Source organism: Aplysia californica, unplaced genomic scaffold, assembly GCF_000002075.1.
Source record: "Aplysia californica isolate F4 #8 unplaced genomic scaffold, AplCal3.0 scaffold00338, whole genome shotgun sequence".
NCBI lineage: Eukaryota > Metazoa > Mollusca > Gastropoda > Aplysiida > Aplysiidae > Aplysia > Aplysia californica.
Genome location: NW_004797608.1, coordinates 127,653 through 144,001, shown reverse-complemented (window position 1 = coordinate 144,001; position 16,349 = coordinate 127,653). Strand labels below are relative to the sequence as shown.

The 16,349-nt window shown below is 40.7% G+C and overlaps 1 protein-coding gene across 6 annotated transcripts in view; it reads left to right on the top strand.

Moving 5' to 3' along the window:
* The window catches only part of LOC101848055 (collagen alpha-1(XXIII) chain), a gene marked incomplete at its 5' end in the record, with an annotated part of 76,817 nt that extends 60,735 nt beyond the window's left edge, over window positions 1-16,082 (top strand). For 4 of the 6 annotated variants that reach the window (XM_035970919.1, XM_035970918.1, XM_035970916.1 and 1 more), the window contains 4 exon segments: window positions 1,705-1,758; window positions 4,114-4,206; window positions 8,241-8,392; window positions 15,836-16,082. In XM_035970919.1, coding sequence (XP_035826812.1) covers window positions 1,705-1,758; window positions 4,114-4,206; window positions 8,241-8,357 — 264 coding nt within the window. 6 annotated transcript variants of the gene reach the window in all.
* Between the last annotated feature and the right edge of the window lie 267 nt (window positions 16,083-16,349).

Sequence of the window (16,349 nt, the reverse complement as noted above, 5' to 3'; positions counted from 1 at the left end):
GGGGGGGGTATACAAGTCTCATGATGTGTCGCTGTGTGCCTTTCTGTGGGAGAAACAGAGACCATTGATGTTTGAGGGAGACAGAGCGGAGAGGGGGGAGGGAGAGGGAGAGAACACCATAGGGAAAGTGTTTGTTTGGTTTAGTAAGAGTTTTACGGGCACTTGCAACACAATAAGGTCATATAAGTGCCAAAGGATAGAGGTGTTACAAAAGAGTGATAAACACAATAAAGTACGAGTGGAGATAAAGAGGACAGATAGTTGATAGGAAAGAAGAAGCAAACCACACCAGAGCACCCACCAAACACCCACAGGGAAAGTGTGGAAGGAATAAGACGGATGGGATTAGAGAAGGAGAGAAAGTTTTTAAAAAGCGTTAACAATAAACGAAGCAGGCTTAAAGGACAAAAAATATAATCGCCATGTTACCTTTGCCACAATCAGGATATCTGGCCTTACAGCTTACAGCTCACATTAAAACATCATTAATTAATATTATGTTATGTGCGTGTTATTGAGCTTTTCACTGAATGATTTCGAAACTGAAACATAGTTCACCCCGCCCCTCCCCCTCCCACGACCCCTATGACGTAACCCTCTTCCTTTTTCCGACAAAGTGTGGTCAAGAGAAAAAAATCCTGCTCTCTGGCTATTTCATTGCTTCAAAGACACTCGCAATTTTCATGCCTTAATTACTTTAATAGGCAGAAAGAATGAAAGAAAGCAACACAGAAAACAAACATTTGCTATAATTAATCACAGGTCACATTCTAAGAGTTTGTGTGCTGGTTTCTTTATGGCACGTGTTGACTGAAGCTGACAAAACGCCCTTTTTTCATTTTGGTGCCATTAAAAAAAAAAAAATCGAAAGCCTGATCAGTTACCCTACTTGTGTGAAAATAATGAAATTGAAACTGTGACTAGATTTTGAATAAATTAGAATTCAAATTTAGGAATCGCTCGTTTAATTGTTTAGGGGAGAAAGCAAAACCCTCTTTTTCTCGAAACTGCTGTGAAGAAAGAAAAGGGCGTTTTGTCAACTTGCGGTATTTTCAACCTTATTCTTTCTTTGAAGACGTCTCTCTGAACTGGAAGACCGTGTTGTATCATTTGTCACGTCTATTGTCTACTGTCTACACAAGAAAAGCTAAAACACAACAGAGAAGCCACCGTTCTCTATTGGTTCTGAATGGTACATCATGTTTATGTTAGCCTTTGCTTTGGAATTAAGGCCCTACAACTACTTCCAGTTTTTAAAAACCAGACACGAATAATTGTTTTGTTTCGCCAGATACGAATAGTTGTTTGTTATGCAGGATACGAATAGCTGGTTATTTTTCCACACACGAATATTCGTTTGTTTTACTAGATACGAATATTTGTTTTTGTTTTACAGAAACGAATAGCTGTTTGTTGGTTTGTTTGTTTGTTTGTAATTTTTTTAAAAATAAGAACAGAAAGGAGACAAATAAACCTGCTATTAAAATAACGTTGGCGTACGCCTTCATGCATCCTGCATGCTTATTCTTAACTAGATTAAATAAGAGACTTCATTTTTTTATGCTGAGTCATTATTTACGACACGCTGCGAGGTGCTTGGATAGGATCTGGAGAATCTGATTTAGATTTACCGTAACAACACGGGGTATATTCTGTTGTTTCATCTGTTAACGTTTTTCCTTCTTTCTGTGTTTTCTTCTTCAGGGCAAGCGAGGTCGGCGAGGAAGGAAAGGTCTGAAGGGAGACAAGGGAGACCCGGTAAGTGAGCCAGCCTCAGACATGTCGAACTGGGATCTCCCAGATAATACGGTCGCTTTTAAGCACAAGGGGGCTATTTCGAAAAATGTGAGACCTGCTGACAAAATGAGTTACTTCTCGCAATCCACAATAATGGAGATATTGGCCAAAGATCAACATTAGGGTCAAATTTGTTAAAATTTTAAAAAATTGAGACCATATTCTTTAAGTATAACATGCCTTTTATTATTTCATACGTATAAATTTTAAAGACTTCACCTATAAGCGTGATGTATCTTTTTCCATAGGGCTGGAACCCGAAAAGTAACTCTTTTTGTCAGCACGCTTCACAAATGTTGTTTTGAGAAAATCGAAGGTAAAGTTTTTGGGACCCTTGTTAAGTTTCTTTAAGGAGAGTTTTCTCTATAACCAAACACATAAACGGACCAATGAAATCAAACTTCTCCTATAGGTAGGGCAATGCCCACTTTTGGTGTACGTCAAGATTTCTGGAAACCTCCGATATCTGGGTTAACCCGCTTGTTCTTAAAAGTGAACGTATCTTCTGTCTGGTCTCTCTTTGGCCGTCTACGTATTGGAAACATTTTAATGTCTGAAGGAAAGGCTTGTAGGTGGAAGGTTTTGAACCCTGTACCTCTATCTGACCCAAGCTCTTATTACTGTGAGAAGCTACACATTCTCAGCTTCATGGGCATCTTGTTGATATAGGACAAGCGGGCTAACCCGTATTTCGGGGGTTTCCAGAAATCTTGACCTTCACCAAAAGTGGGCATTGCCCTGCCTATAGGAGAAGTTTGGTTTCATTGGTGTGTATATTTGCTTGATTTTAGAGAAAACTCTCCTTGTCTTTTAAAGAAACTGAACAAGGGTCAAAAACTTTACCTCCGATTTTCTGTAAACAGCATTATTTCGGGATAGCCCGCTTGTGCGTAAAAGCAACCAATTGTCTAGTACAGTCCAGATTATGTTAGGTAGAACTAAATGGAAAATCAAAAGGAGAAGGAATTATCAAGACTCTGTAGGTGCCTCAATTGAAAAAAAAAAGTGTTTCGTTTTTGCTAGAACTTGAACTAAATCAGAACAGTGAGATACACGGGGAGATGAGGTAAGGAAAGAACCTGTCTAGACCTGGAACAGGTAGTAACTTACTTTTTTAAAAGGTAAAAAGAAAACCTAATTGCAACCAATGATTTGACTCTTCTGTATGCCCATGTCCATTTTTACGCTTTTCAAGATCCTCTTGCTTCCCCCCACAATACTTACTTTTCCTGGCTTTTGAGTAAACATAACTAGCGAATGATATAACCAACACGGACAGTGCCTTTGATTTACCTTTGTTTTCTTCTGACCATAACGCCCTAATCTGGTGTGTGTCGTTCCTTTCTCTAATGGAAGTGTCTACGTACTCCCCGATTGGGGTCTACGTAGTCATGGTGTCTAGGTGGACCCCAAAATGTTGGATTGTGATAGGCTCGCTGAGCGAGCGGTAGTTTACATTGGTTACAACAAAGATACTACACCCTACGGTAGGCTGTACTATCTTTGGTTACAATGCAAGGCTACTGATCATCTCGGGCGGTGTGTCGATCTAGTGTTACTATAATTTATTTATTTTAGCCAAGAGAGAGAGTATTTAATGAATAAACGCATCTAGATCTAGAATCTAGATCTAATCTAGATGTCTAGATCTAGATCTAGATCTAGAATCTAAATCTAGACCGAACTGCACACTCTCGGCTGGGTGCACAACAAAATCTAGATTTAGATCTAGATCTAGATACGTTTATTCATTAAATTCTCTCTCTCTCTCTCTCTCTCTCTCTCTCTCTCTCTCTCTCTCTCTCTCTCTCTCTCTCTCTCTCTCTCTCTCTCTCTCTCTCTCTCTCTTGACAAAAATAAATTAATTATAGTAACACAAGATAGACATACTACCCGAGATGATCAGTAAGTAGGCCTAGCAGCCTTGCATTGTGACCAATGTAAACTACCGCTCGCTCAGCGAGCCAATCACAATCCAACATTTTTGGGGTCCACCTAGACACCATGACTTCGTAGACCCCAATCGGGGAGTATGTAGACACTTCATTCTCTAATAGTATCCACAAACTCCACAACAGAGAAAAGAGAGACAGTGAGAGAGAGAGAGAAAAGAAATTTTTGCAGGGTGTCCTCCACCATCCCTCAAACCGCTTACATAGCCAGTCGTGATATCGTTTCAAGCCACGGCTCCATTTACATTTTGCTTTTCCCGGAAGTTTTCTTCTTTTTCTTTTTTTTTTTTTTTTTTTGGGTAACCTCTGAACTTGTTGCTTCCGCTTTGTTTAACCTTTGCCCTGACTAACATGGCCACGACAGGGAATCCCCGGCCTGGACGCCCCCTGCCCACTGGATGAGGACGGTCTCCCCATACCAGGATGTGGCTGGTTCCCCTCAGAAAACGGTCCACAGGTACCCTGGCATGCGCATGTCCGCCTCGTTGCCATGGCAACTCACGACAACTGACGCACTATTGCAGACTGGTTCATGACTGGGGTACAAGGAGGGAAACAATGGAGACTGCACTTTGTACTTCTCGGAGATATCTAAAATAAGAATGGAACATACGATTTTCTACAAAGTTAACGTAAACTTTCCCTTTTGATCAGTCAAAGCAAAGGCTTACTCGTGCTAGATTCTGTGAACTGAAACACAGGGCGTTCCATTTTCTTTGATTCAGAAAATAGAAAAATTATATTTAAAATTGTCTTGGGACTACATCGGTTCGCCTGAAACGAGAGGCTGGAATTTCCCATGGGCTGAAATTGTCCCACTTCCCTAGATTTGCTCTGTCTTCAAACGCTGCATGCGTTAATATTACGGCAAAGAGTACACTGTGCGTGCATCTACAACAGTTTCCCTCCTTGCCCTCGATGTAACAACAATCTACTCCGCACTGCGGTGCCTTCCTTCCTCACCTCAGCACACACGTAATCTCAGAAGTCAGCGTCGGTTGGGGAAATGTTCGAGTTTAGGTCCGGGGGAACAAGGTGTGACATGTTTCACTGGGTACCAAGGCAAAGTAATCCGAGAGTGCTATCGACCTAATTTCTGAGGAAACTACCTTATGTACCAAGGACTTAATACTGCTTAAAATGTATTTATTTTTGCAAGGGTAAATCGCGTTATCAGTGGCGGCACTTCGGGTAAGGAAGCATAGTCTCGTATTTTGCGATAGCTCACGTTTTTATTGAGAAAGCTAAGGCACTGATAATATCGCCTATTTGTGTTTCAAGAGTAGTAAAACTGGGTCCGACTAAAGCTAAAACTAAGAAATATTGTATGAAATCTGTGAGTCTGATGGTGTGACTTTCGGCAAGTTAAAACGATGTCTCGGTAATCTTTAAAAAGGCAGAGATCTTTTATGCCAAACGAAACTTTCACACGTGATAAACAGTTTGGTGTAATTTGGATAAAAGTAGTATCTTCTTGGGTTGAAAAGTTGCTTATTTGAGATACTACGGTTTGCTTCCTTTCCCGCCGTCAGTGTAAAATCTCTGAGCTCAAGCCATAGACTTATGTTCTGACATCCTAGACCGCGCACTCTCACGTACTTCCGGTTCGCCATGGAACTCATCAGTTAACTCTATGTACAACCAAACATGAAAAGTAAGGAGGAAAGTATATGAGCGCACTCGACTTTTAGCAAGACCAGTGTTTAGCCCTTTTTTGCACGACAATGGTGTGCACAAGCGCTGCCATGCGAAGTTCTTTCAGAGAGCGCCATGACAGTGCCCGGTCGAAGATATCATAATTTAAGTCTATGGCCCATATGTTTAAATAGTGACATACCTTTGGTTACGTCTGTGCTGAGTGTGATTCTTGTGGCTCTGTACTCCTGCTCTCATTGTAGGAATGCGAACAAATCATAATAACATGCAATGTTCTATCTCTTTCATAAAGCATTGGAGCAAACTTGTACTAACAAAGTGATAGTGCCATAACCAAGTGAGCAGTCGAAGCAACAGTCTGCAGCATAATGTAGAGGTTTCTTGAAGAGCTTTTAGATTCCAGATGTGGTGTGTTCTGATTTATTTTGTGTGTACAGTTCGCTACACACGGTCAATATTGTGCATACATTTTGTCCACTGCATTGGAAGCAAAAAATTAAAAGTATATGCATCTGCATCATAACAGCCATGAGAACGAAACGCACAAGGCATGTAAATACACGCAAGACAAAAATCTATATCCAGAAGCAAAACCGGGAGCGGGGGTTGAGTCATGACAATAAACAATAATGTTTGTTTCTATTATCATTGTGTTGGTCTATCTTGTATGGCCTGTGGTGGCAATGGTGACTAAGTAGGTCTCTGCGTGCCATAAACTGCCAGTCGAAAAGACAACTACAGTTCTATATATATTTTCTTGAGTCATTTTGTGTTAAGTCAGTCAGTAGAAAGAGAATTGAAACGCCCAACACGCTTGAAAAGACCCAGTTAAATAACAGACAGGACAAGAATAGGATCTCACACAATTCTCTGGTTCACGTCAGACTGTATGGGTGTGGATGAATGATAGAGATTTGCGTTGATAAAATCAAAGTCATGCATAACGATGTTGTATTTTCTTGTAACTGTCCTTCTCTCAGATATACGTAAAACCGCACCCGGACGAAGTTAGCCTAAGGTAGAGATATTGTCTCTTCTCTTTGTGTGTGCACACAGTTATGCATCTTGGAAATAGAACAATAATTTAACTGTGCAATAATTGCTGTCATAAGTCGAGATTTTAAGAGCGGCGAGAGTTTTGAACAATGTTTTGTAAAATCAACACTTGAATGACATACAGCTGAGCCTTCAAGAAAGCATCTATTGAAACCATGGAGAGGTTTATTGTAAAAACAAATTAAATGCTTCAAGTAAGAAATAACAGCACAATCAGAGCTATTGGAAATTTGGTTTGTGTTCCCTTTAGGTAGTTTTGCTTTCCATCAACATATTAGACATCAGTGTATCTGATATTTCCCAGTTTTAAAAGATATAACATCTAGAAATCTAGAAGACTTAAACTCTATGATATTATACAATTACTCTGGACAACTTATCAATGAGCAATCTACCAATACGTATGTAACCCTTTTAAAAGAAATCGTTTAAAGTCTTCGCACATTGCCTTCATCTTAATGTCTGCCTCAGAAAGAGAATATTTAAAAAACCCATCTCATGTAGTCTTGATTGAAGAGGCATGAACACCCCGTTACAAAACTTTGCCCGAACTGAATGCGTTGGCACTTCATTCCATAACAGCTTGTCTTTCTTTCTTTTTATTTCTGAGAACAGATCTCTCGTGTGGCTGCAGAATGCTGTACACCCCACTAATATATGTATTATTATTTATCACATGTTGCTTTCTCTTTGTTTTTATCTCTGAAGTGTATTTGGTTGTGGGACATCATGAATGACATCATAACTATGGCGAGATTGCCGCGAGTTTGAATCCCCACCCCCCTAACACTTGACTGAAAACTGCATTGTGTAATTTCTGTTTGATGATACATATTTAGCGTGTGGTTTGAGTTAGGGCTGGACTGACTCGACTGCGAGCCCTGTGGAAGGAAACCATAGATTTGTATCATGTAATATCCTAGACTTTGCACTCTGATGTACTTCCGGTTCACCATGGGGCGCACCATTTTATTCTATTTGGTACCAAGGGGGGGGGGGGTAGGTGCAAGTCACTTGACTACAACGAGACTGGTGTTTCGCCTTTCATTTTTTTTTTTTTGAGCTCATGATGCTCTTCATTTTTTTCTGAGAGTGAAGAGTTGCAGGCCTTACAGTGCACGGTTCTAATATATTATAATTCAAATCTATGGCAGAGATCTACAACGATTGCACGTTATGTAAGATCTGATGAACGTCGTTGCTTTGGTTTACGGTGAAGTGGAAGTGTGGATAAGCGGGCATTGAGTGTAGTAAATATCCCAACTTGTCCTTGGTAGTGTATTGGCAAGCGATATTTAATCCGGCTGGATCTAAAATAATGATATGTAGATCTAATGTTTCCCAAGTGATGGTGGAGACCGCAGCCACTCTTTTTTTCTGAGCAGACTAAGGTCTCAAAGCCAAGAGAAGACTCTGTGTCGTTGCGGGTCGCGGGATCTGAAACGTATTGCGTGTTTTTCTCATGGCGCCTTTTTGCAGTTCCAATTACCATTGCTAAAATACATTTTATAACTTAAGAGAAATTTACTTTTACACTTTCCCTGTGAAATGAGAAAATGTTAATTGTTTGAATTTTGGGGTACTGTAGGAATCACTTGGTTGTTAATATAGGCTGTCAGCTTGCCACGCTTCCATTTCTTTTTCATTGCACGCACAGCATAACTTTGACATGATTTCTCTCGCAGTCCAGTACTCCATTTTCCCACCTTATGAATCATGCTGAGGCATGTGCACCTTGTTTTCCTCATAACCCTGCATGCCGTGTGTCCGATGTTCTAGGGCGCCCCTGGGCTAGATGTGCCCTGTCCCGTCGGCCCAGATGGGTTCCCACTGCCCGGGTGTGGCATCCGATCCGACTTAAAGTCGAAAAGAAGAGGCAAACGCAAGCGGCCTTGAATTACCCGGCGGTAGAGTTCTCCTCCCGAGATCAGGTAATGAGTTTGATGACAAACGAGGCCAGGTGCAGCCTCATAATGTCGCGAGCAATATTATGTCTCGACTGTGAAGAAAAAAAGCCAACGACTGAATCTTTTTAGAGAGTCTCATTTCTGTTCGTCTCTAGACTTTTCCGAATCCTCATTCCTTGATCTAAAGGTTGTTGAAGATTACATCAATACTGCGCAGTCATTAAACGAATAGGAGAAATGATATGCTTCGATCTGTTTCTCCCACAAGACAATCGCCATAACACACATTATATTAGTTATACATAACATCACCACCAAAGGAACTCAAGTACTCAGAGACCAACAGACTCAAAAACATGCGCGTATACACATGCATACACACAAACACACTTGCACAAAAACACAGACACACATACACACACACACACACACACACACACACACACACTTACACACACACGCACACACACACACATACATACACACATACATACAGGAGCACATAAACACACGCACACATGCACTGAAACACAGCAGCATCTCAGCGATCAAGTCATGAAACGAGAACACTCACCTTTCCACACATAGACCAAACTCACTGTAGGCATACAAGTCATTACATCAAGAGCCTAAAAACGTTCAAACTTAGCAAAAAGCCAGTTGAGATATACAGTCACAGTTCATCACATCACATTCCCATGACTAGCAGAATAGGATTAATCACATATTATATCCAGTACTTTTTCATTGCAATACTCCTTAACGCTGTAACCCCCCCTCCCCCCACTCTCTCTCTCTCTCTCTCTCTCTCTCTCTCTCTCTCTCTCTCTCTGTGCGTGTGTATGTATGTGCATATGTGCATATGTGCGTGATCATGAGATCAAACCCAGTTCCTGATCTCACTCAGCATGCTTCTGTATCTCTCCATTCATCTTCCGCCTCGCATCGTGTGTTTTTGCGCAGTTCCCTTGTCCCTGCAAAATACCCAACATGACTAGACACAGTTTTACTAACGATTAATTAAAGCCTGTCCTCAAATATATCTATGGAAGTGGAGAAACATTATTATTTAATTATTTACTCACACTCTGAAAGTCAATATCGGACCGAGATTGCTCCTAATTGTGGAATGTCTGCATAATATTTATCTTATTTATTATTTGTGTGTGTGTGTGTGTGTGTGTGTTTGTGTGTGTGTGTGTGTGTGTGTGTGTGTGTGTGTATGTGTGTGTGTGTGTGTGTGTGTGTGTGTGTGTGACATATCAAAATATGTATAACTCATATACCCAATATCTGCACGAGTTTATAATATTATGTTCATACTGTTCGATTAGATGTTTGTTTATCTCTGAACACGTATTATTATTATTACAGGGTACAGTATAGGTGGTAATTTTCCTCTATATTTTTTTTACAACGAAGGAAAAAGGTGTAACTGACAGGGCCGCCTAATAAGTGAATAACTCAGTTGTGTCGTATGTCGATCGTGCTCTCGCCACACACAACTTGCTGGGTCTATGTTTGGCTCGAATTGGTTTGGATAGAAGTTGGACTCATTGATGGCGAGCTTTCAAGTCATTCTCAGCGTTTTGGGGCACTTCGTACAAGAAGCAACTTCTTTATTCGTACGGATTTTTCATTTTTATTTTCTGCATCTGAAACTTTAAAGGGCAGACAACAGCATAATGAAGACTACAGGGGGAAACGTGAGGGTACCAATTTTGAACGCTTGTTGATTCATCACTGTATTTCTGTTCAACTGTTGGTTGATTAATGTTGTTAGATTTCGAAATTCAACAACACTTAACAATAAACCACCAGTCAAACAAATATGAAGTTATGAGTCCACAAGCTTTTAAAATTGGCACCCTCACAATTTCCAGTTTGTGACTACCGTCGTTTTTCCTTGTAGTCTTCACATACTATAAATTGTGCAAATTTGTGGCTGTGATTTGTTTGTGATGGTTTGAAATGTGCGGCAACATTGCCTTTGGTCCCCTGCTGATTGGACATAACTTTATGTGTGGGATACGACCTTCAAGAGATAAAACTGATTTCTTATCTATAGGAGACTCGACAATATGTCAGCGTCTGTCTGTGGTTGATCTTAATCAGTAGTCCGTATTAGGCAACCTTTTAGAAACTCACCGAAGAACATCAGAGGGGATTCTAGCAAGGAACGAACCCGTAAGCTTCCGTTTACAAAGCAAGCGTCTTTATCACTACACCATGTTCACCCCCCTGATGTTTAGTTTTATTAAGAGTTTTACGACGCTTGCAACACAATAAGGTCATATAAGTGCCGAAGATTAGATGTGTTACAAGAGTGTAACATAACACAAAAAAAGAAGAAGGGGAGATAAGAGCGATAGATGTTTGATAGGAAAGAAGGAGCAAACCACACCAGAGCACCCGCCAACCACCAACATCCCCTGGTGTGTATGCAAATTGAGGGAAGTTGACGAAAGAGTGACCAATGTGCCTTGTCACGTACGAGGGCAGAGGGCCCAGTTCCCGCTCAAGGACAGCCCCAGTGATATAACGTATGTCCTTGAAACATAGTCCTTTTCCACACAGTTGGAGACTACAGGGCAAAAAAACCGACAGAGTCACATGTTCTAGAGTTTGAGATGTCTTAGTATATACGTTTTGTACATGAAATCTTAAAAAAGAATTTCAGATTTCCTCTGCACATTCTGGCTGCACTTTGTCGTTATTCTCTCTTTGTGTTATAATTATTTTTTTAAAGTTGTTTTGTGAAACTTCCTCTGGGTATATCTCAAAATAATTACACGTAAAGTGTACTTCTGTCGGGGTTTTTTTCAATGTAAAATAGAGCTGTTATTTTATTATATACAAATTTCACGCAGTACTGAGACCAGTGTGTCATAATTTAGAGGGAGGACGCAAGCGTCATCGGTGATATAATATGCTGTAGTTAGAGTTTTAAGAAACTTACATTACAAATAGGACATAATTATAGGTGCTGAAGATTAGAGATGTTACTACAAGAGAGTAATAAGCAAAAATGAGAGAAGGAGATATTAAAACAGGACGATCGATGAGTGATAGGAAAGAAGGAGCACACCACACCAGCGCAATCTCTCACAATCATTGGGGGAGAAAAAGGAAGAGAGGAGTAGGAAGTTATGCTGGCAGGGGAGATGGCGCCGACAGATTGATACTTCCAAACGCTCTTGTCTGTGTGTTCTGGCTCTGTGTGTGGATGTTTGAACATCCTGCTGGCACTCCACATGACAAGGATTCTCCGCCCCGTCACCCACCCCCTCTTTCCCTTTAATTTTTCCAGGACTGCGGTTCCTAAGAACTAATTATCATGTTCTTTTCTTTTAAATATTTCGCTTGGGCGTGTTCTCAAGTGAAGGGGGTCATGGTAAAAGAAAAGCATGATACGTCCATTTTCAGAATACATCAGGGCATTAGCTTTTAACTTACAACAGTTCGTGTAAACTATAAAACCAATCAAGTGGGAAAAGTCAACTGAGGCATTCACAAACTGTATTTTGAAAAAAATAATTAATTAAAGATAAGCTAAGTCCATCATTAAAAAGTAAAACGTTGGTTACGTTGTGATGGGATTAACTTTACTCACCTTGTTTTTAACTTGAGCCCTTCAGTTCTTTTCCCCCATCATGAACCCGTCATGTGGTAGAGGTATGGTCTCAAAGCCTCACACTGCAGACAATTTCAGTAGGGTATAGGCTTCGCAGTGAGGAGATAATGGTGCTTTGAGACTTGAGAGAACTAGGTCACAATGACATCATCAAACGCCACCGTAGACACGGCCACAGCATCTAGACATTTTGGTAGATATAGATATATATATATAGTTTTGTATATATATATATATATAGCGCACACTGAGCGAGTAATCATACGTGAGGTTTTAGGTCTAGTTCACCGGCAGTAGATAAACGTCTCAGGAACCCATCAAACCAAACAATTTTGAGTGGCTAAATAGTACGTAATCTTCTTTCGTAGCTCTACATCGTCAAAAAAAATCTCAACAGAATTTGTCGCAAGTACGAAGAAAAAGAGACGTAACCGGACTGTCGAGGTTTTAGTTTAGAACAGAAAAGGCTCCCTGCTAGCAGGTGATTAATATCTCCTGCGGATGAGAAGATATTTATCTTTGTTCCTTCCCAGACTTGAGCTCTGTGATACGTTTCAAGATTCGAGAATTCTCGGACTAGAAAAGTTTCGTGAGAACTTCCAAGGTCAACTTCGATCATGAGATCAGAGAATGTCTGGATCAGTGGCAAGGTTTTAGGTCTCGGGTCTGGTTGGCCGTCGGTTCGTATCCTATCAGTCGCTTATCTTATCTTTATGCACTTCAGACGAACTTCGGTTACGCTGTACGTGTTGCCGAATAGAGTCCCATCTCGGTCTCCCTCGCATCCTCAACAGCAGTGCTGCTAGTCTACCTTTTTATATCCAGCTGCCACTTTGGCATCCTTTAAGAGGCTGGGATTTTCGCACCACCCACCTATTGGTATATTTTCCAGCGAGGTGTTAATCAACATTACCGGGGTGTCTCCACCGCTCACCAATAGTACAGCTTACTTGCTTTTGTCTCCCAGCGGTCAAAATGGAATAAAAATAAATCTTATCATGAATTTGCATACGAGTCTTAAAGTTGGATAACCAACAGAATCTAAAAGTCCATTAATTAAAGTCACCGCAAACTATGATTCTGACATGTTTCCTTTGATGATAGCCTAAAAGAAGTAAAGAAAATAATAGGGGATATACAGTACAGCGTAAAGCTAAATTATCAAACAGTTGACCTGTTGTCATCAACTAATATTTCTGAAACGCACGTCAATGAAACACGATCCAAAGGACGGGTGAGCGGTTTTTGAGACACACGTGTAGAGGTCTAGGTGGTTTGCGGATAAATTCTACAACTTTACACTGAAGTTTATGTGGGAGCAGAGTGATGGTTCTGTCTCAAATAAATGAGCAATTTTTAGCTTCGTTACTGTAAATTACATGTAGTAGTTAATATGTGTATGCAGCCAAAAAAGCAGTGTTTTATAGGGTCCAAATAGATAATTTTTAAAATTACTTGACCAATACAATATATTTCTTGAAAATATTTTTGTTAGGTCGCTGCCCTGCAGGAATACCATGCAAAGTGACGTTCGTATTGAGCAATCTAGAAATGAGCTAAGATTTTTCCGCGTACAGACAAAAGTGAACAAGCTATGTCAACTCGTCCACAAGTGGGTAATAATATGTCCAGGTTGGCAGGCGCTGGTCTAAAGGTTTCATAATTCAGGACATTGTCTCCGTCAGGCATTTGATTTGGAAGAGATACGTAGTCGATAGTGATAACGCTGTCCTCGACGACTGTCTGATAAACGCAAGACTTCGACCCAGGAACGATAGCTTATCGCAGCAGCGAAATTTTCAATGTCAGGGGCGCGCAGCTCAAGATCTCACGTGAAATATTATGAAGAACATCTAAGTGTGAACTTGCTGCATTATCATGACCTATGGAGGTCATCTGTCTGTCCTTACGTATAGCTGAGGATATGCGGGTGGTTGGAGGGAGCCACTAGTATGTCTTACGTCTTTTCTTTCCCTCTTTTTCTGTGTATCTGTCTTGCGTCTTCCCTGCATTAAAAGTAAATGACTGGTATAGTTTCGATGTACTTCGTTTTACTCAAACCCAAGCTGAGGACAGGGAATGATTTCTGTAGCCTTTTTGGAAACCATGATCCGTCATCTAGTGTTGTGCAGTTCGAAGGGGGTCATTGTGACTTTGTACTGCATCCAAAACGCTGGACTTGTTCTCCGGCTCTCCAGGGTTTGAGCCCAAGGTTGTTATCAGCAAACCTTAACGTGTTTTAAAATAAGATTACTTTCAAAAACATCAAGAGGTCTGCTGCCTTTAGGAACATGTTTTTGTTTAATCATTAGAATTTGCCCATGAGTTCCCTTGTTATTATTTCCCTAACTTTACTCTCTCCTCCATGATGGCTGACTGTGGTAGGTAGGTAGGTAGGTAGGTAGGTAGGTAGGTAGGTAGGTAGTTAGGTAGGTAGGTAGGTAGGTAAGTAAGTAGGTAGGTAGGTAGGTAGGTAGGTAGGTAGGTAGGTAGGTAGGCCTTTGGCTTCTCTTCCTCAGTAGATGGTAAACGCCATCATCCAAATATCAACTTTTGGTTCTGTCAAATTGAACTTTTCTTGCCTTTTATTTTCTCAATATAGGGAGGAGATATGGTGGGTAATTAGACTTACTGCCCAGCCCCTGCACCCCCAACCACCAGGGTGAGCTAGACCTCCGTTCTAAATATTACATAACACACATGGACCTTTACATTTAGATTCACAAATTTGAAATTATTTTGTGTATTAACCATCCCTTTTCGTTCGTTCTTCTATATTCTTCACTCTAACCTTCGAGTCAAATGCTCCTCTCGTCTCTGAAATGCCTTATTTGTAACTGCTAGGATGTGACAGCTATACTTTAAGAAAGCCTGGATATAACATCATGTCACTTAATCCATGTTTTGAAGACCCATTATTCAGGCCGAAGGGCTGGAACCCAGATGGCCTCTGGATTGGAAAAGTAAAGAAGACGCATTATGGGTGATTGGCGAGAGCTCTGGTGTGGTTTGCTCCGTCTTTTCTATCAATCAAATATACATCGTCATTATCTCTCCTCCTTCTTTTCTTTGTATGTTACTCTCAAGTAATATTTCTAATCCTCAGTACGTATACGACTTAACTGTTTTGCAAGTGCCGTAAAATTCTTACTAAAACTAATTGTAAACTCTCTGAAATACCTTATTTGTGTCTCCTAAGACATGACAGGAAAGTTGAGAAAGCCTGAACACAACGTGCCCACTTACGCCCATATTTAGAAGATGTGTCGTTTGTCTTAACCCTATCCGTACGCCCTGGGGTCATTTTGTAACCCCGGGGTTGTATTCTTCACATTTAAGAATACTTCTAGTGCGAAGATCTCTTTGAAACTTTTAGTATTTCTCAAAACATCATTTTGACAGACTGCTATGCAAAGCGTACGGATCAGATTAACGAAAAATTTCCTCTTTGGAAAGTGATGGCGCAGAGTTCCCCACGTCGTATGGATACGATAGTAAAACCCGACATAGGGATAGGGTTAAAGTATTGTCGGTCTTAAAGTATTGTATGTCTTAAAGTATTTTCATTCTTAGAGTATTGTATTTCTTAAAGTATTGTATGTCTTAAAGTAGTGTCTGTTTTAAGGAATTGTCTGTATTAACGGAATGTCTGTGTTAATGTACTGTCTGCCTTATATTATTGTCTGTGTAAAGTATTGTCTGTGTTATGTTAACGAATTGTCTGTGGTAACGTATTGTATTGTCTTAACGTATTATCTATGTCAACGTCAGTCAAGTCGTATTATCTTTGTTAACCTCAGTCAAGTCGTAATGTTTGCCTCTTGTGTTCCCAGCAGTGACCCGGGCTTGGAGAGGAGGGAGGAGAACCCCGGTCGGTGAAGGAAGGAAGGAAGGAAGGCAGGAAGGATGGAAGGAAGGAAGGAAGGAAGGAAGGAAGGAAGGAAGGAAGGAAGGAAGGAAGGAAGGATGGAGCGACTCTTTCTCTTACGGACGTGATGAGTGTCTGACGGCGAGCAACTTCTGCCTGGAAGGATAGAGGGACAGAGAGAGAGAGACAGAGAGAAAGAGAGAGAAAGAGAGAGAAAGAGAGAGAAAGCGAAAGAGGGAGAGAGAGATAGAGAGAGAGAGTGTGTGTGTGTATGTGTGTGTGTGTGTGTGTGTGTGTGTGTGTGTGTGTGTGTGTGTAAGAGAGAGAGAGAGAGAGAGAGAGAGAGAGAGAGAGAGAGAGAGAGAGTAGAGAGAGAGAGGGAGAGAGAGAGGAACCTGGGAGAGAGGGGAATAAAGAGGAAGAGGATTGAACTTGAAAGTAGGAGATATGAAAATCCAACATAGAGAGACAGAGAGACA